General features: G+C 36.9%; 1 protein-coding gene across 1 annotated transcript in view; it reads left to right on the top strand.

The window, feature by feature from the left end:
* Positions 1-21750, top strand: part of LOC104619473 (mirror-image polydactyly gene 1 protein homolog) — a gene marked incomplete at its 3' end in the record, with an annotated part of 68805 nt that overhangs the window by 41755 nt on the left and 5300 nt on the right. Inside the window, exons 7-8 of the mRNA XM_010285363.1 lie at positions 2529-2562; positions 2822-2992. Of these exons, the coding sequence (XP_010283665.1) occupies positions 2529-2562; positions 2822-2992 (205 nt within the window). The remainder of the gene's footprint in view (positions 1-2528; positions 2563-2821; positions 2993-21750) is intronic.

The raw sequence follows: 21750 nt of genomic DNA, 5'->3' as shown, positions 1-21750 counted from the left end.
CTGCACCACCAGCCTGGCTCCAGCACTCAGGCTTTTCAGAACATTGAGCATCTTTACTGTGGTAACATAGCTGATGTGATAAGACGTGCATTTCTATATCTGCCTGGATATCTGGCATTTTTCAATGGGAGGAGCAAGCCAGGACTGTGACTGAGAAGAGTGAAATTAAGGTACTGCATTCTCTGAAGCAGAGTCAACTCAATGAGGAAATGACTTTTCTCAACCTCTGTATTCTAAGTAGGTTGTTGCTGTGGCTGAGTGGAAATTTTTTTGCAGTTCGCCTCACCATTCCACTAATACTTTGGAGGGAGCAGAGGTGATGGGATGAGCCATGAGGGACTTTGCTTATTTTATTTAATTTTGGAGTTTCTTCTGAAATCTTGGAACTTTTCCAGCCACCACCCTTAATATTTTCTTCCTGATGCTGGTTGTTCAAAAGGTCAGATTCTCTTTCTCAGACATGAAGCACATAGACGTTTGTTTTTTTTTTAAAAGAACATTGGCTACTTGTGCCACACGCATCAAGCTTTAGAGCACAGGTCTCTCCTTCCATCTGCTTTGGACTTATTCCAATCAGAGATTTTTACAAGAGGGCAATATTGAACAGCCTGCCAACCTTTATCAAAAGCTTTAATGCTTTCTTTAAATTAACAGCTGGAGCAATTCTGTTGTCATTATTTAACTGTAACAACCAAAATTCTTTCAATCCTGTTTGCCCCAAGTGTTACGTTAGCAGAATGTGCGTAGAAATGCAGGGGACAGGAGTCCTTGGTTACTGCTGTTTAAAATCATGTGAGATCTAAGGGTCACTTATTGCCTGTGCACAGCATAGGGAGAGAGAGCAGGGCAAATACACAGCCCTGGATGCTGCTTTTTAAAAAATACTGTCACCTAAGGGGGTGTATGTACACCTACAGACATCCCTTGTGGCAGTAGTATGCTGAAGGGCTATACTTAAAGTAGGAGTTCCTGTTCTTTTTCCCATCTTCACTTCTTCCTGAGGTGTCTTGCTTATCCAGCTTGTTGGTCGGCTGGGTGATTTTGTTGACCCACACTTTTAGCAGGGTAAAAGCCCTCTGGAGAAGCTGGGTCAGCCCTGCCAATTTACTTTGACAAATACCATTCCTTTCATTGTGAATACAAACTAGCTGGAGATCCATTTTTAAGTCCCACATGAAGTGGCACTTAGAGCAATGTAAAAACCTAAAGCAGGAACTCTACAAAGAGCCAAGTCAAGGAGCCAGTTCTGAGAATTTGGACTTATAATATGTTTGTTACTTTATGATTTGTGTTACTTTATTAATATAAGTCAAACCCAGTAAAGGTTTTGGTTTGTTGTGGTGCTGACTGTATATGTTGGAGTAGTTACTGTACCAGCTATTGTACACTGGTAATACATTCTGAATTATTTCTTTTTGATTTAAATAATTTCTCTACTGGTTGATTTACTATGCCTTATGTACTGTTATCTGGTAAAACTAACACTTTAAGGTAAAAGATGCTAGTGTGCTGTCAAGTGCTCTGTGATGTTTGCTAGCTAAAATTTGGCTTCAGAGCAGCACCTGTGACAGTACTGTTGAAAAAGTGAGCGTTGCTGTTTAGTAGGTGGTACTGTAACTGTCTTTTAAAATATCTTATGCTAGTGACAGACCTACTTTTTGTAGAAGTCGCCATTAAGTAAGTAGTAATGGAGTGGTGAGGTAACTTTAATATGCTCATTTTTCCAGAAAAGAGGTCTCACATTTTAAAATACATCTAAGTGTTTTAAATAGTACGCTGTCCATATAACTAACCTTGGGTAAAATAAAATGCATCCTATCCCATTTGTTAGATTTTTGTGCTATCACTCACTACTTTTGCACAGCCAATGTTCAAAGCTGTATGACTAAATTCCTCATATCATCTTTGTATTTGACAGGTCAATATCTGTTCTGTTGAAATAGAAAGGGAGAAAAGTGCTTGTCCCAGAATTAAATAAGGGCCTTGCAGAGAGTTAACTTAGTTTGTTATTTTGTGCAAGATATATAACCAAAATATTTTTAAGGAAACTTCAACTAGGTTTTTTTTTCCTCATTTTGGAAGAGAGAGCTGGAAAAAGAGTTACTTTAAAATGAAAAAAAAAAATCTCCACTAAAGTCCTGTCCTGTTTCATTTGGGATGCAGTAAAAACAACAAAAATACAATGTCAGGTAAAAGTTGTAAGCCCAGAAATAAATAAAATAAGAGCATCAGTCATTTCTATCACTGGGGAACTTTCTTCATCTAAGCACATATGAACAATTGATCCTTGTAGTCATATATAGCAGTAAACATTAATAACTTAACAGTCTGAAGTCAGTGCTGAAGATATGGAGCATTATTGAAAGATGGAGTCGAGCAGGTGGCACTTTAATATGTTCAGTGTCATGGTTGACTCTAAAGACTAGTAGAATGAAATTACTTGAGGTTCTAAAGATTTAAAAAGCGAACTCATTTTGCTGCACTAAGGAAATGCTACTGATCAGGCTTTCTGTGTCCCTTTTTTCTAGGCTAGAAAATATTAACCCTGAAGAAAATGACATGGTAAGCCATTCTCTGAGGAGATTTCTTGATGTCAGTCTTATATCTTAGAGGCTTAAGTTCAATTGAGTGGGTTTCAAGAACTAAGATGTGGGAAAAAGAAGAATTGACACACTAATAATGTACATCTTTGCTGCAATATGAAAATTCAATAACTTCACTCAGTCAATTTACAATTCACATGTGCCTATTAATTAAAACCCTATATTAAATAAAATATATTAAAACTTCATGTCTGACTAACATATACTGCTGTTGGTAGACATTACAGGAATTACTGAACAGAATAAACAATGCAGACACAGGGATAGATATACTGAAGAATGGAGCTATAATTCTGAATCGAATACACAAGACCAAAGAGCGTAAAAAGAAAATAATAGCTGAGGAAATGAATGCAGTAATAGAACAACGGGATGCTGCGTTGTCTCAAGTAAGTCTCTACAAGTATATAAGCACTCAATACTAAATTTCTTTTTTTTTTTTTTTTCTTTTATTGCTTTACTTTTGGGGAAGAAAATTATTTTGTTTACTTTTCTCTGTTGAAAATCTCAGAGAGCCCTTATAGGCAATGGATGATTAATGATCAACTGTTTCTTCATAGTAGTAGTGCCCACTGAAATGGCATCAATGCTTTTCATGAGAAAAGTTATTTTTGTATTTTTTGGACCTGATCACTAACTGTCTCCTTTTTGAAAAGAAAATAGTTTTCAGTGTATTGACCAATATAAAAAGCTATTAAAGGTTAGTTTTGCAGTATGCTGTATTGGTGTGGTGCATTGGATGACAGTTAACTGCAACTCAAGGATTTGTAAAGGGTTATAAGTGGGAGAAATGTACGTTAAAGGAAGATAACAGTACCACATGCAACAATGCAAGCAGTTCCTCCCTTTGTTACTTTACACTGATGAGATAAAAAACAGCATGTGGTCTTTGACTCTCAAGGTCTTAGCGTCTGCCGCATGACTTTAAAGAACCTGAGGTCCTTTTTCTGCTCGGATCACTCATTCCCTACAATTTCCTGTTTTCACAGAACAATGTTGTCTTCATTCTCTTCACTATGAAGGGAGTCTTCTTGCTTTTCCCATCTCATGGAAGAGTTTTTCTGTGGCTTGGTTTTTTTTTTCCCCGCAGTTTTCTTTCCTGATTTTTAACCTAGATTTAGCTCAACAGGAACATGCTGCAGGGAGGTACAGTCCAAGTAAGAGATATATCTCCTGGGAAAACACAAGATTTTAGACTGGACAAAACTCCTTAGGTATTCATCCCAGGCAAGACATTTTTTCTGGTTCTTCCAATATTGAAAATTTAGATTTTTAATGGGAGTTACCAAAGTTAACCCACATCTAACTAATTTCTGTTAGATTTAAAGTCAGGTTTGTGATCATGAGTGTTATTAATAATGTTTATTGAATTTATGTTGTACTGAGAAGTCTGCTGGTAAAAGAGTCCCTTCTACACACCCTGCAATTTTCACTTTTTTGCTATCATTGTTTTTGCATTCTCTCCTACTTTAATCTTGAAAGCACCATCTGTTTGGTGCTTAAAGTATTTTATGTGTCTATCCAGTATGGACTGCAAAGGATGTTAATGTTGGAAGATGTTAATGGTGGAACTTTACTTTCTCAGTCTACTTTCTTTTGCTTTTATAATAATGACGAGCAGCATATCTACTGGGAACCATCCAGCAGTCCTGCCAAAAGTTTCTGTTCTTTGCACAGGGCATTTGAAAACTGAGCAGCTTATAAGAAAAAAGCTTTCAGCAAAAGAGAAAGATCTTTTGATATTTTCCATAGAATCATTAAGGTTGGAAAAGAAAGACCTTTAAGATCATCAAGTCCAACCATCAACCCAACACCACCATGCCCACTAAACCATATTCTGAAATGCCACGTCTATGCATTTTTTGAACACTTCCAGAGATGGTGACTTCACCACCTCTCTGGGCAGCCTGTTCCAATGCTTGACCACTCTCTTGGTCAAGAAATTTTTCCTAATATCTAATCTAAACCTCCCGTGGCACAACTTGAGACCATTTCCTCTCATCCTGTCGCTGGTTACTTGGGAGAAGAGACCAACACCCACCTCACTACAACCTCCTTTCAGGTAGTTGTAGAGAGTGATAAGGTCTCCCCTCAGCCTTCTTTTCTACAGACTAAACAATCCCAGCTCCCTTAGCTGCTCCTCATAAGACTTGTGCTCCAGACCCCTCACCAGCTTCATTGCCCTTTGTTGGACACGCTTCAGCAACTCAGTGTCCTTCTTGTAGTGAGGGGCCCAGAATTGAACACGATATTCAAGGTGTGGCCTCACCAGTGCCAAGTACAGGAGCATGATCCCTTCCCTACTTCTGCTGGCCACACTATTTCTGGTACAGGTCAGAATGGTTTTGTTTTTTTTTTTTTTTTCTGTCAGTTTTGCCTCTCTTGTTGAAGTGGCCTTTCAGGGATACTTGAACCTTAAAACTTTTATGAAAGTCAGAAGAATGTCATTGCAGAGCATTTCAATATACATTTTAATTTAATTGATTTTTAAGCTGCCTGTTTAAGGAGTAATCTTTTCCAAGTAACCAGCTTGGAAATTAATAAAGATAATTATTTTATATAGTAACAGCTGAAGTGCCACAACTAGCAAAGCCATCTTTAGGCTTGACAGCAAAAAGCACAGGTAATGTTAAGTAGATAGTGCAGCTGAAAAAAATAAATCAATAAAATAATAAATCCCTGCCAAATTAAAATTTAAATATTTGGTATTAAGCTGTACTACTGTGATACTATTTGTAATTTATAATACCATTGTTTGAAATTAATTATTATTAATAGAACTCTGTTGATCATGTGTTGTGTTTTCACATATGTGATGCTTTTACGGCTAAAACTCTTGAATCTGGAAAATAGGCCCTTGGAATTGAAGCTACCATTTCAACCTGTGTTTCTTACTTTATGATTCCTTGGGAATTCGTACCATGCTTGAATTATTAGTAGTCTTTTGTTAACATTGCAATAGCAGTAGTTATTACAGTGCTAAGAGCAAGAACAATAGGAAAGGGATTCCTACATTAGACCACAAAGGGACTAGGTATAATTCAGGGGATGTATACACTTAGCATAACAAATGCAAATTATTGGAAGTTAGATCTGAGGTCGTCTCGGGCATTCATAATGTCTGTGAGTTATTTTTGGTAGAGGTGGCATCAAATATGAGGGGGGGATTGATGAGAACAGGCTGAGACAAAGCAGAAAAAGAGTAAACCATTAGTGTGCTGTGGCTATCCTTTGGAAAAGCCATTTTTTAAGTTCAAAGGTCACTGGGCAATGGAAGCTAAACTGTGTGAACACCGTGTTGCTCTGTTCCTACTTGCTGTTGTGCAGTGCTGGAGGCAGCAATGTCATTTGAGTGACTGCCATAACTCGTTCCATATGACAGAGAACTGCCTATATGATAATAAGGTTTAGACTGACTGTGTTTAATGAAGCTGCATCTGTTATCCTTCTTTATGGTTTTCTTCACAATAGCCTGGCATTTGACAATTGAGCACAGTGAATATAAGTAGTATCTAGCTTTTTGGGTTTTACTTGTAGGATTTCTGATTTTTCTCAGTAAGAAACAATAATACAAAAGCCTTCACAGCTTGAACAAATTGCTTTGATTTCAAGTGAGGAATAGGTTCTGTTCCTGGAGAATGGACATTCTATAAACTGTGTGTTTCCTATGACCAAGTAAATACAGATTACTTTCAACTAGTCTTTGAAATGCAGCTTTGCAATACTTTTTCTGGCAGTTATACTGTTAAGTTGCATTTAACTGGACTGTTATTGCAGCATACTTGACAATGGTTAGCTAGTTGTGATTCTTCTACTTGAATTTTATTTGAATATTTCTTTTATTCATCAAAAAGTGACAAGCACTGTCCTAGTCTTGGACAGGTCCTGACAGTGTTTTTTTGAGCTGTAACACCCAAGAACCTCTGCATGATTTTTTGTGATTTCAAACATGAATGTTACTTCTTCCTAGGAAGCAGATAGAGGCACTTCTATCACTGTACTGGGCTGTGCATGTGTATGTAATCTTAGATCATTCACTAGATTGCTGAGCAAATATGCAAACTACTTTTTGTATGTGTGAAAACAAATAAAATGGTATAAACTCAAATATTTGATACTACTTTTAGTATGTATTTTCAAGTGAATAAAAAACAAACACCTAAAGTGTGGCTAAACATTGACATCCATCTTCTCCTGTACCAACCCCCCTAAAAAAACAAACTCAACTGTTTGGTTGTATTTGCTAAGATATGTTTGTTAGTGAACAGATATTGTGTTATACTGGGGAGCTTGAGTCTGTTTGATGACTGATCCTCTGAAAGGAAAATGGAGAAAGATGCTGACTGTCATGAGAAATAAGACATCAATTTCTTTTCTGTAATGTTTGGTTTTGTCTTAACCCATTCAAAGAAAAAATGTATTTGTCCAGTTGGTTGTACTACAGTTCTGCCTGTCTTCAAAAATCTTTCTTGCTTGAGTAATCCAGTTAGTGACAGACCTTTAATAAAGATTACATACGGCATAGTCACATTGTGTGATCTTCATAAAATACTTTAAAGAAATGGTTTCCAGCAGGAGGCAATACAGTGCAATGTCTCAAACTAGCAACCACCTATTAACCACATCACACCTTATGGACAGGAATGTTAATATGATTACAGGGTTGGCAGCTGAAGCTGAGGACTTCAGTAAAGTCATTAGAATTACTTTTCTTCTGATTTAGAGAAGAAAGGGGACATTTTAATTGGTACAGCTTGAAGGAAGTTGTTTTTTAAAGCTAGATAGTTCAGGAGATAGTGTGTTTGATATCTTTTCAGTCCTAACTTTCATTCTGTAATTTTTTTTTTTTTAATTGGGAACAGTCAGTTCTATACAGAGTTCTAAACATTAAAGGTGTAGAATTTGTTGCTAAGGAAAAACAGTGGTTTCATGGCTGGCAAAGTACTGTCTGTAATACACCGATCTTGAAGCAATAACATAACTGGCAAGCAAACCTGGTTTTACAGCTTTGAATAGTTTGATCACATCCTGCTGTGCAGGAACATGCTTATGACTGTTCATGTAAAAAATTGGCATGCACCCAGTTGCTCATCCGAAGCAAGTTTAAGTACCTTTCTCCATTTTGAGGCACTGTTTGGCAGCAGGCAGCCCTGTCGTCATCGAAAACAAAGATGAGAAGCACTATGCTTGACTGCCCATCATTATCAGTTTCGACTAATGACTAATAACTGATAAATGTCTGTACTTACAACAAGACAGCAGCTTCTTGCGAACTTTTTTTTAACGTTCTGCTCAAACAATTTCCCTCCTTTTACACCAAATAAGGTGTAGAGCTCTGTGTTATCTGTGATTCACAGAGCATTAAGGCATTCTCAGCACACATGAGTGAACAGGTCTTATTGAAGTAATAAACCCAAGAGCTCTATGAAGTGTAAAAACAACAAAAGCATATGTAAATGAAAAAAATTACTTACAGCTCTTGGGCCCTTAGTTGGAGAATACTCAGGTGATGGGTTACAATGCCTCATGACTGTTTTGTCTTAGGATAGAGGTGATCCCTTTGCAACCCAAACCATAGTTTGGCATGTTATTTTTAGTAATTTGAATTAGCAGTTCAGTTTTAAACTCTGTGTTTTGGTACCCTTTGACACTTCCTGGTTAAGGATTCCAGTCGAGTTCTTGGTTGGCAGGAGCGCATGTGACAAGTGTCCTCCTAGCTGCTTTGCCAGGACGCTTCCCCTACTACCTCTTTCTTTTGCTGCTGATATTTGGGAACAGGAAAAGAAAAGGCAGGACACTGTATCCACAAGTTGTTTGTGAACCAGGCAACTGCTGTGGGGTACTGGTGATTTTGGTCATGGGCTTATTTGAGGAGGGAAGTGAAGGTAAAGAGGGTGTTTATTGTAATTCGAGGATCCAAGGACCATGCTAGTTCAATCTTATGGCTGATTTCCTTATGGCTGGGCAAGCAACAGCAAGTTCCTTTTGCTCTCCTTTGCAGTGCTTTTCTCTGAGATGAATGGGCATGGGGAAATTACTTGCCAGCAGGATGATTAAACAGAGAGAGATGAGCTGTCTGCAAGATGCCCCTTTTGCCCTGCAAAATTAGTCCAAGTCTTGAGAGGAAGCAATAGGGATTTGGAATAAAATATAGAATAGACTAAAAAAAAAAAAAAAAGGTTTAACATTAAAAGCTGCACTTTGCAGAGAGAAAAGAAACAGGAGTTGAAGAATTGGTTGTCAGTTCTATTGTTATTCACATCAGTGGCCTCAGGTAAACCTCACATACATCTCTTCTTCGGAGATAATGCTGAGTAAAAAGGATCCTGAAGAAAGATCACAAAAAGCCAAGTTATACAACCAATTGTGATTAGCAATATTAGTTTTCTATTTGATTGTGTTGCACTGGAACAGTGCTTTATAATGTCACATTTAATTTCCTGTGTACCTAAATGAAGATAATCTTTTGAAACTTTGACTAAATCCATGTTTTAGGAAGTTCATGTTATACTGAATATGGTTAAATCCATGTTTTCTTTGCTGCTTCTCAGAATAAACCAAGTGAAACTCACCAGTTAGAATTTTCGAAGTGCCAAACAGAGCCAATGACTGCTGTAGTTGGGAGGCATGGAGTAAAACTATTGGAAATTATGCTGAAGAGCATCAGGAATCTTTTGCATCTCACAAAAAGGCAGGTTCTTCCCTACTTGGCTGCTTACTGCTTCTAAAAACAAACACAGGTTGAAAAATTATAATAATTCTTTACTTTCTGAGACCATTAGGTATGCTCTGACTCTCTACCTCGGATATATTTGTGCTAGTTGGAGCATGAATATTTTCCAGGGGAATAATCAGTTAAATATTTGGCTATGTTCATAAGATGTGTGAAGTATTTTTTCTTCTGAAGTAGGAATGTTAGTCCACTGGAGACTAAAATAGAGAGGAAACTGGCCAGACAGCCTCTTGATGTCTTACGTTGGGTTTTTTTATTTGCGTAGAATGTTCCCAAAAAGAATAACACCTGTTTAATCTTCCTGTTTTCTTTGATCACTGTATGTAATTCTCTGTTCTCAAGGCATTAAGAAAGCTGAGGAGAGATGAGATCTTCAGACAGGATGATAGGAGAAGATTTGGGGACATTACACATCTGTGTAGTGTCAGTTGGTCTCTTGCATTGATATAGCAGAGGTGGTGATTTCTCCGTAGGCAGGTATCTGGTAGTAGGGCATGAAACTCCCTTTGATTACGTTGGAGTCAGAATTTCACTAGTGAAAGTGAGTTTTTTGCAGCTTAATCCTTAGTTTGACTTAGCGAGGCTTTGGTTGCATGAGGTCTTGTAGTTTTTGAGTTAATGCTTCTCACAGCTGGGAGTGCAGGTCAGCTGGTAGGTCATTAGTGGGAGAGAGAGGAGGATCTGAAGGAAATTACTCTAAGGAGCTCCAATACAGAACTTTTGTATTTAGCCCATGAATGCTAAGTATGAGTAAATATGTAAATGTTAATGCAGTGTTTCCTTGAAGACAGGGATTATGGTTTTTGAACTTCTGAAGCAAATTTTTAATTGATACTACATTTCTTCTTTTTACTGCCATAAGGTTTTGGCTGAATGATGCCCCGAGACACATCGTTGTTTGCATTGTTAAATCACCTGTTGTTCCTCTGCAAACAGTGTGTTGTGCAGAATTCAGAAAATACATGCCTGCATAGTATTTGAGGGCATGATCAAGCTTTGTGTCTTTAATTGTAAACTTTAATGAATTTCTGGTCAAACATTCATCTTCTCTTCAGTACCTGGAAACTCCTCAACCCTTTGAAAATGACAGTAAATTTGCATGCAGGATTGTTTGGTTAATTGCTATTTGACTCATCTATCATGGTGCTAAGCTCTAGGTTCACACAGCTTAGACTTCCAAACCAGATTCTAGAATTAATTTAAATATTTAATGTCAAAACCCTAAGATGAAAGAGAGGAAAAATGTTTTGTATGCTTATTGATTGCCTGTTTCAGTATTCAGGAACAACCCATAGAGGAAATTTTCAATGTGATACAAGCAGAATTCAAATAGTATTCTCTCTGAAGAGGAGACTGAATCACTGTGCATGCAATAAATTCTACAGGTACCAGAACTGTTGTAGATGTGCCTAAAGTAAGTTTTCTATGGTGCTTAACACTGCACAGTTTCAAGTTAGATACTGAGTGTCAAATCAGATTTCAGTTTGCTTACCTGTTGGATAAAATGTCTCTGATTTTCTTAAAAATTAAAAAAAAAATATCCATCTGTGTGTTTCATACTAAAAGCTGGTTTTCTTAGGCAAGTTTCTAAGAAATCTTTCTGCAAAAATACTTTGTTATTTTGGATACCCAGATGAATTTGCATAAAAATTCTTTTGGTAGGTGATAAACAAGCTTTTTGTGTTTCATATTTATATTTAATGTGGAGTCTGATGACGTTAATATGTCTGACCTGGGTGTTCATTTCCCTCCTTGCTTTTACACGCTTCTTGAATGTTCACAGTTGCGACTTTGTGGTTGATTATGTCTGTATGAGCAAGTAGCGTGAACAAATAGGAATGGATCTCGAGTATGAATGGATCTGGAGTATGAAATAGTTCTCAGCATCTGACATCCACATTAACATGTTTTGGGGGGCGGGGGGATGTTGCATTGTTTGGGGTTTTTTTGTTTGTTTGCTGCTTTGTTTTTTACTTTGGACTAGCTGTAGCCAAGTCCTATGAACAGAATATTCATTTGTGTCAGAATGCACTCGGTGCATTCCTGGAGTGCAGCTTTGAGGTTGCTTTAATCAAAAAAGGAATCTGGTTCATGTTCTCAGATAGCATTCCATGGTACAAAACAAAGTATAAGAAGTAGACACAGGTGAGAGAAATTACAAATTGCACTCCCAGTGCAAACTAGCCTGCGAATTGTGGTTTTTTCAGTGAAAATTTCTGAGTGTCATTGGGAACTTTAGATAAAAGTTCAAAGTTTCATTATTTATAAGTATAGAAGTGGAAAAAAATCTATTTATTTCAAGACAATATTTTTTAAATTAGTTACAATAAAGCTCTGCTAGTGTATTACATTAAATTAAGGATAAAAATGAGATTATTTCAAGAAGAAGAATCAGATTTAGTAAAAAAATGAAAGAAATAGCTAAAGGGAAGTAAAAGCTATCAGTGTTCTTGGAGAAAGTATTCCAGTACATTTGTATTCAGCCTTTTTACTTTGAAAATTATTAGACTACTTTATTTGCAAACTTTTCTGGTGAAGATTTTCGACCTGTCCACAAGACATAAATGAACTTGGTTCCGTCAAGGAGAAATACGTTTTGAACCAATAGCGTAGATCACAAATAAAATGACACATGGAATGTCAAGTTTGGTTTTAACTGGCAGTGGAGATACCTTCAAAGAATGGCAGCCAAACTATATTGCTCATTGTGCCACTACCATGACATCAGTAGTTGACTAAGAAAATTGTGGGACATGGAGCTAAGAATGGAGATACTTTTTGTTGACTTCCTTTTTTTTTTTTCCCTCCCTGCGTCCCTAAAGTGAAATATTGACCTATCTTCTAGCATTGCGGTACTCTCCGCAGTCATCCTTATGATTCAACACGTGTTAAGCAGTAAAGAAGGGTGGTGAGCTAAGGAAGCTTAGGTATGGCAGTAACAAAGGATGTAAGGAAAAATTATTGTAATGGTGATAAGCTGGTTACTCATTTTCAGCAGATGGTAGGTGACTGCAACTGAAGTGTAGGACTTAATAAATATTTTTGTTACTTCAATTTCTTTCTAAATTTTTAATTGTTTTTAAATGAACGGGTAACAATTACCACAGCAGCAATTTTCATTCTTGCTTTGGTCGGGACATTGTGACCTTTTTGTTTTGTTATGAAGCCGTTAATCAATTTCTGGAAGTCCTCAGGCTTGATGAAGTTTTTTTTTTTTTATGTATTCTGGTTTGAAGTTTGTAGTTGTCCTGGCAAAAAAAGTGGAACAAGAAAATCTATCAATATTCTCTTTATGAAAGAAAGATTTCACAGTAGCATTAACTTATCTATGTCTCATTCACCAAGGATGCCTACATTTGTTTGTTGCATGACTTTACTGTTCCATGCTTGAGATGGTATCTAGGATTTACCCCCTTTTCCATGTTCTGTTTATTCACTATTAATTATTTTTCAAGCTGAGTTGCTTGAGAAAAGAAGAATTTAGCTTCCATTACCCTCTGTTGCAAATGAAGGACAGGCTTTCCTATTGTGTGTGGTTGGCATCTGACTGTAAGATGCTGTTGTCAGGGAATTTGTTAATGTTTGCTGATACTAATGTTTTTGCTTTTTCATTAGTGTTTTTAAAGTATTTATTGTTGAGTGTGCTGTGGGTATACACAGAGTTAGCACAAAAAATCATATTCTGATTTATAGTTTACTTTTGTATTGAAAATACTTTTTTAAATAATGCAATTACAATTCAAATATGTAGAAATACTTAAAGATCATTAAGAAGCTGTCATTGTGTAACAGGTATCATACTTTTAGCTATAACAAAAAAAAATTAACTGGACGAAGAACAATGTTAAGTCATAACAGTATGATGACTTTTTGCAATTCTGTTATCAGAAATACAGAATACAAGTGACTAAGTACAGAATATTTCATTGGTGTAATATAGTGATGCAGGATAATTGGCAGTAACGCTTCTGAATGTATACTTTATGTTGTTGACAACATTAAATTGATAATTATCTTTTGAGAGAGAGGGGAGTTTTAGCATTACCTCCAGTTAATGAATTCACAGCTATAAACATGTAAATCAAACTATATTAACCAAAGTTCTGCTGCAGTTACTGGTCATCTTTCAGTTGCATGGAGTTGCTTATTTCTTAATTAGCTGTAGCACCTTTCTCTGCTATCTGTGCAAGTATTACCAAAGTTAAGCTAAAACCCAAAAAACAGAGTAAAGGTCTGTATCAGAACAATGGCTGTGAACACTTTGCTCCTAGCTGTCTCATGAGATGGCTTGTCACCAACAGGTAAGACTTCCTTCCAAGTCATGTTGTAATCATGATGAGGAGTTTCATACCTGACAGAGATTGTATTACAGATCCCAGCAACATTAGGAAACAATAGATTTAACTCTTCTTTTTGCCTGAAACTGGCAAAATAAACATGACATTCTGCTGGGTTGTGTTCAGGACAGGACTGAACACCAGCCCTCTCTGTGATTTTACGTCCTTCATCTTCTGTAGCTCTGAGACAAAGGATTCTCTCTCAATCTGCGAACATTTTTTCAGCCTCATTGCTTGAGGTCCCATTCACAATCAAAATGTTAGGACTTCAACTGAGTCTCAGTCTGAAAAACTAGCCTTGAAAATCTCACTGTGAAAACGAAAGCATCCAGTGCCAGCCTCCCAGAAGAAACAGCAAAATCCTTGTTAATCCCTTGAGCTAAATAGTCATACCAGCCTGCTTTCTACCGCAGGGCTAGCCAGCAGCTTTGTGCCTCGTTACATGTTCTCTTTATGTTGTGTGTGTTGTCTTCTATGGTATCCAGACACTTCGCAGCAGTAGTCATGCATTTATCCGTTTTGTTTGTTTTGGCAGGCAGGTCCATCACTTTGCTTTCAGAAGTTGTCATAACATTCTTCTGTCTTTGTGTTTTTCTTAATTTTTTTCTGCTTAGGGTGTCCTACCCTCTAGACATGAGTGATGGAGTTGCCAGGAAGCTTTGAATTGGATGAAGGCAATGTTGGTAATTGCACACGTCCAAGGCAGCTGATTTTAGGTTGAAGCATTTCTGCTTTCCAGTAACATATCTGAAAGCTTTTAGGTGGCTGTTAATTCAAAGCTGCATGGTCAATCCTCTTGAGAAGTGTGCATCTATCTGGGTAGCTAGTCACATTGATCCCTGTAAAACACTTCAGTGACACTAAAAGTAAATTTTGTCACAGAGGTAAAATCTTCAGATTCAACCACTACTTAATATTTGAAAAGTCTTATTTATGTACCAAAATCATACAGACATTTCTCAGTATTACTGAAGCTGAGGAATACATAATTTCTAAATGTGTGTTTTTGTTTTAGCTTTGCAAAGCTTTTGTTTACTTTCTTAAACATTTCTTTGTGGGGTGTCTTTGTCTTCTATGTATGGTTCATTTTAAGCTCGTGCAAAGCTGATAATTTCTTGACTTTTAAAAAATATTTTTATTTCACTTTTCAGTGCATATGAGCAAGTTTAAAAAGATGTCTGAAATACAAATTTCATACATTTGCTGTTACCTAGATCTCTGTATTGGTGAGAAAGAAATTGATTTCACAAAAACATTTGAAGATTTATAATTAGTTACTCTGTTTTCACACTTATTCTCAGACTGTTAAAACACTGATATTAGTACTGCTTGCAGATAGATGTGATCTTTAGTATTGAAGTTTCCTAAAAAAGCATATTGCTTCCATGGAGAAAGAGCAAATATTACTGATTTAGGTCATTTACTCAAAAAGCGTTTCTTGCCCCTGTCATACCTGCAGAGCTTTCACCTACCTAGTTAGCTGGTTTAGTTTTTTATAATGTCTAATTTAAAGTAGCTTTTATTACACATTAAAGAGGTTTTGGGAGAACACATTACACAACAAAAAATTGAAGAACTGCCACTTAAGCAACTGATGGCTCAATTGAGAGTAGGGTATTTATCAGGACAAACAGTGTGTACTATGAGGAACATCTGCAATCCCGTGATTACAATATCTGAAAAAAGAGATTAAAAAACTGTGCCATCTATACAATGATCCATGATACTGTTTTCTCAAATAATGTGATGGTATTTAAAAATGGACCAGAAGTACTCCTGTCCTTTTGTGCAGTAAATGCCAACTTAACGTTTAGGCAATAGTCTTGTTTGCATATGGATTTTAAGAAAATCCATTGAAGATTATTTGAAAACCAGCTCATTACAATGACAGATTGTTTACCAAATTTTGTTTTCATGTCAACTAATATTGGTTACGTTCAATTAAACAAGGTTACACTTTCTAAAAACATACCTCTGTCAGCAGCTGAGTGCCTTGCATATATCTGAGAATCAGATTCCCAATTTTTGGATCTAGTTGGAAGATCACGCCATGAATGTTTCCTTTTAAGATTTCTCCTTTTCATGCACCTTTCACACCTTCACTACCTCCATTGTACTATATATATATTTTGAGTACCAACACTGCATATTGTTAAATGGGGGTGGGGGAAAGGCTTTAAACAAAAGCAATTATCAGCTATCTGTCATGGTGTGTTGTGTCAGATGTTTGACAAACTGTCTCTTGGCCACGGGCCATCTGATTGTAATGGAACTGACTACTCTGAGGAGCCAGCAAAACACATGGCCATGGGAAGCAATAGCTCTGTATCATTTGGTCAAGTAAGTAAAGCAAAAGTTTGAGGTGTAGTAATTCCATTTCTGACATGATCTTGTCAGTTGTTGAAGCTTCTTAAACTTTCTGTGCTAATTTCTCAGCCATAAACCAAGTCCTATTTACTACACTTAAATAAAGTGTTGGAAAACGTGATTAGTCATTTATCAAGAGTTACAACATCACCAAACATTTGTAAAACTAAAGAAGAGTTAATGAGAAGAATCACATAATAAAGAGAATATTTATGGGAACAAGATGAAGGAAAAATGTAGACAAAAATGAGACAGTGCAGTGGAATGGACCTCACACAGGCCAAGAGAATTAAGAAATAGAGTATGTGTACATTCTGCTGTGCAAAAGAAAGGAGGAAAGATGCTGCATTTGAAGGAGGGAGAAGCTAAGGAAACTGGCGAAAACCATCTAGACATAGTCCTGGGCAACTGGCTTTAGGTGGCCCTGCTTGAGCAGGATTGGGAAAGATGACCTCCAGAGGTCCCTTCCAACCTCAACCATTCTGTAATTCTGTGATTATACTTCCAGGTTAGAAAGAACATGTGTGGGATCTACTATTTTTTTAATAAAATGTGATTGCTTTTTGAGCCCATGTATGAAGAGGTGGCTGGCTACTGAGGAATCTGTCCCTATCTAACTGAATACAAAAAATCAGTGGTATATTAGGTTATCTGCACGTACCAAGTATTGTGACTGCAGTAGCCCATTTCATAATGTTACAGCTCACTATGCTTATGAATCGCACAGGAGTTAGCACTGGAGTTTAGAATGACCAAAGCTGCCTTGCAAAATAGTGTGTAAATGAGTATGTGGGGCTTGGAAAATGGATACTAAGACAATAAGTAAAAGAAGATCAGAATAGTATTTGAATATTCATCTGCTGTGACTGGCTGCTTTGGGACTTTTCTTGCAGTACTACTTACTACTCAACCAGGGTAGAAATTATTTCAGGTAGTCAGTAGGGTATTTCAGTACTGGTTCTCTTATAAGTAGTATACTAATACATGCCCTGCTTTGATGGCAAATTTATTCGAAGACCTCTTTGGTGTTGTGTAATTTTAATCTTTAAATGTTTTTAAAGATACTGAAGTTAGTTACTCTGAGTTATTTTCTATGCAGAAGTTTCTACTCTGAAATTGTCTTTTGAATCTGCATGCTGGAATTGCTGCCATGCATTGAAAGTGAAACTGATCCTAGTCTAAGTATTATTGTACTTACAGACCCTTTATTCAGTGATTTAGAATTTAGCTAATAAAATATTTACTTTTTTTAAGTTTTTTGTCATTACTTTTAAAAGAGAGTCTTGGCTCTTGAATGATCTTTTCCTCTTATGATAAAATTTTAACTACTATTTTCCATTTGCTGAATTATTTGTGAATATTGTTAATTTCCTTTGCTTTTAAATATAACCCACTGCGTGCAGCCACATGAAGTTCATTGTACTGTGCCAGTGTGTAGTGTTTCTACAACTCTGCAGTGGGGTGTGTGTGTGAGCAAGCATACTAACCTTGCGTACTACTCATCAGCTTACATGCTTAGTTTATACATTATTTATTAGACTTATAGGCATGAAATTTAAAAATTGAATGAATAATGTGACTTCCGTGTAAAGCAGAAGTCGTTTGTTTATATATGACAGGCAATTAGGAAAAAAAAAATTCTTAGATTAGTTGAATGCATTTTTGCTTAATTTCACACCCAGTACAGCCTCATGAATAAATGTTTGACTCCAGGTTACTGGATTTATGTTCTGATTAGAAACGACTATAAAGAATGGATCAGAAGTGAGGTATGATCGGTACCTTACATGCAAAGGATACAGGAAACTGTGAAGGTGGCCCAGGAGCTTCAGCAGCAACTTAACTCCTGCTGTTAAGTTTCCACCTGCAGATCAGGAGCCTGTCAGCAACCCCCTGTTAGCAGAGCCGTGGTAGTCCAGCCTGCTTGAATGACCTGCGAATCACATATAACTCCAGAACACTACATTTTCCTTTCTCTTCTTCTCCTTGCACATTTTTTCTAATGAGTGTCATTGATTAGGAAAGTCTGTGTGTGCTGAGCTCTTTGAGAAGTAGATCAAGCTCGTCGTGATCTTTGAAATGTCATCACTGACAGCAGATGTAAGAATATATAGAGAATGGAGTCGGGTGGGTGGGTATCATAGGGCTACTCAGGGCTGTTGAATAGCTGCACATGTAAGGATCGTCATTAACATGAAGAGTGGAAACAGTTAAACTTTATTGTCTGAATTTTCTGAATGTCTTCCTGTGCACTTACAGTTCCTTTAACTGTTCAAATAAAAAAAAATGAAGCTTGTTTTGCTGCATTTTGTAGTGTTCAGAAATAGAAAGGGACAGGAATGGTAGGAGGAAACCAAGTCATGTATACAGCATATTATCTGCCTTAATGCTGCAGGTTCCAACCGGCTCATAGTGACAAGGAAGACAAAAATGTTTCATTTCTGTTTTACTGCATTTCTTTGTGTGGCTTCTGATGGAGCAAGAACCATTGAACTGCTGAAAAAAAGGTGTTTACATTTAAGTGTTTCTCTTACTAATAGAATATAAATTTTTAAAGATGCATATGTTTCTGAGGCCTAAGCCTCTACAAAAGCACTTCTCTTTCTTGAAATCCCAGTAGTTCTAAACTGCTGGGCATTGTATAAATAATCATTTAAACACATTTGTTGATGGTTTGCCAGAACTTTGAAGAAAAGTCTTTTCTTTCAGAAGTTAGAAAGCCTTAATTCAGAATTATAATTTAATGGAAAAATGCTTCTAGTGATTATTACGTAGAAACTAATTTATTTCTTTTAAAATTATTATTTTAGAAGAAAAAGGATAAAATCTATTTATATAAATATAAGTGCTTCCAAACATCTGCAGTTCAAAGTACATAATTCACAGTGACACCAAAGGTTGGTTTGTGTTTTGACTGGATGACTTTAGTATTATTTTTGTCTGCAAAGGAAAGAGTTGTGCAGCATCCAAGTGGCGCAAGATGTTTGCCTCTCCAGAAATCATGATGAATTTAGGACAAGGGGCAGATTGTTCAAAAAAAAAATCTTGAGGGCAGGGGGAGAGAAGGGCTGTCGAAGTGGGAACACTTGCATTCCATGCGGCATCTTTTGAGCTGGGAGCTACTCTGAAGTGCAGATCATTATAAATGATGTAAGAAAAGGCAAACAAAATCATAAACTAAGAGAAGAATCAGATTAATTGTTTTTGTTTGCTTCACATGGTTGTTTATTGTACTCATGTTTCCACAGGTGATGACTTAAAAAATATAAGAGGTGAAAAAATAGCCATGTTTTTTCATCTTTTTTGTGTTCGGTGTCTAGAATAATTATTTGTATTTCAGCTGTTCATTGCAGTGAATGTGTTAACTAATTTCAAAGTGCGTTAACCAATTTCACTTTCAAAAGTATTATGCTGTATAGTAGTAGGATCTTAGTATCCCATAAGCTCCTCTTTTAATGGTATTTGTGCATTTTCCATCAAGATACAGCGTGTCCTTTACTTTGCTGATGAGCATTTTGTTTAAAATACATAAAGGAAAAAATGCATGTTGGAAAATAGTTCATCTGCCATTCAGATAGACTCCTGCTTTCCCCTAATTTAGAGGACATAACCATTTTCCCCAGTTATTCAGTAGGAAATAGGTTATTTTTATTTCTCACTATTTCAGTAATTGAGATCCCACTTCAGCAAAGTTCTGGTAAAAGTCCACAGAATGTGATAGAGTACTCGCTGTTTAAAGTGAAGGCCCTGATACGCAACCAAGTATTATGCACCGGTTGACCCATAGTAAGTGAGTAAGGACTCACTTTTGATTTTTGTCTGACTTGAATAAAAATATCTTACCTTAAATTCAATGACAGAATGATGCTATTTGTGGGACACTGTGGATACTACAAGATCTATTATTAAACTACAGAGACAGCATAGGACTGACTGGATGGGATCAGATCAGACCGAAGACCCACCGGCCTCACCACCCTGACCCCACTCAGCCAATAGTCGAGGCTTCAGGAGGAGTACGAGAACGGGGCAAGCATATTGCAGTACCTCCATCTACATACTGTCCCTTTTTTCAGCAATCTCCTCAGTAGAGTTGTGTGTTTATGTCAGTGCTGATTCTTAAGATTACAAGCGGTTTTGTCAAAGAGTCTAGATGAACAAATCAATTTGCATAAAATACTATCTTTTCTGTGTACTAATTGGATGAGACAATCAAATGTAATTCAGAATTCAGGAAAGAACTTTGTGCAGAATTTGGCCTCATCTTAGTCCTAGTACATTTGATTCATTAGACTTTGACCCTCATATCTGTATTAACAGAGACAAATCAATTCCTTTTTTTTCCTAGGATATAAATGGCATAATGTGTTGACTTTTTTTTTCCCTAGCATATTGCCATAGGTTCAAGAAGGGTTACTTTGGATTCCTTTTAGTGAAAGACAATGGAAAACATTACATGCTATATAGTAATATTAAAAGCAAGTATAGATGTAACAGGATTAAATAGCCACTAAGACTGCATTTGTAGTCTTAGTGTTACAGTTTTCTGTTACATTCAGCTTTAGCTGTTCGTTCCTCAGCCAAGGAGTGTCATAGTACCCGTTCTCTGGGTCAAATCTGTGCTGAAATACAGAATGAATAATGCACCTGAGTACTGTCTAGTTCAGTGAAATGAAAGTGAGGGACCCCGGTGTAGCAAAACATGTATGTCTCTTTGAAAGGACATGAACAGGTTGATCGCCTGAGTCGTGCAGAGTTAAATACGCTTCTGCATGAGGCCTCTGGGGATGGGTGTTGTCTTCATATAAACATACTGCAATGGGGACCAAATGGTTGAGGGCGGGGAGTTGCTCTGCCCAATGTTAATGCTTTGCTGTATTCCATTTTTGTCCCTACTAATGTTATTTCTCCAATGGCTTGCAGAGTTTTCTTTACTCTTGCGTAATGTCTGTACCTTTTACTTTCAGAATACCTCACTGAAGACTCATGTTAAGTAACGATCAAAAAAATAACTCCTCAATCTGTGTAGACATGGCAGGCACCATAACACTGTTAACATGTTATAGGTACAGGTTGAAGAAGAAAATACTGAAAAGCTGACAGCATGTTAAATATTATTTGTTTATACAAGTGCTAAAGTTATATTTGATATGTTAATGCAACCTCATTTTCTAGTAAAGGCCAAACACTATTAAGCGGTTATCTGCATTGATTTTTCTATCTTCAGAAATACTCAATTCATTATAATCCATCTTTACTCCTTTTGCATACCTGGAACTAGGACCATCTTTTAGCTCTTTCTGGGTGAGTCTTAAGGACTTTACTCAGTGTTATACTCCTGGTCCACTTCTTGACCTCTCCATCAGTGCCCCCTTTAGCAAGAGCTCCTTTTTGCAGTTTGTCTGGATTCCCTGTGGTGTTCTCAACCTTCCACCCTTAGCAGTCACTGAAAGGGGTCAGCACCTGCTGCAGGTTGAACCGGTGCCTCACAAACGTCTTCGTTCTGCTGAATCATGTTAGCTGATGCTCTTTAAAAAAGGCTTACCAGTAGCCTAATGGTTTAAATTAGAAGATGGGAGGGAAGAACAGGTGTACTTGCTGTCTGTCCTTTCTTTTCCTGTCTGAATCTCTTCTTATCTGTTTGGTATGTTACCTGCTTTGCTTTTCATTTTGCGTCTTAGCCGCTTGTGATATATCCTGTGCTGGGTAT

The sequence above is a fragment of the Phaethon lepturus genome, unplaced genomic scaffold (genome assembly GCF_000687285.1).
Source record: "Phaethon lepturus isolate BGI_N335 unplaced genomic scaffold, ASM68728v1 scaffold9044, whole genome shotgun sequence".
In the NCBI taxonomy this organism is placed as follows: domain Eukaryota; kingdom Metazoa; phylum Chordata; class Aves; order Phaethontiformes; family Phaethontidae; genus Phaethon; species Phaethon lepturus.
Note: the sequence above shows the minus strand (reverse complement) of the source record. Positions and strands in the feature narration are given on the sequence as shown.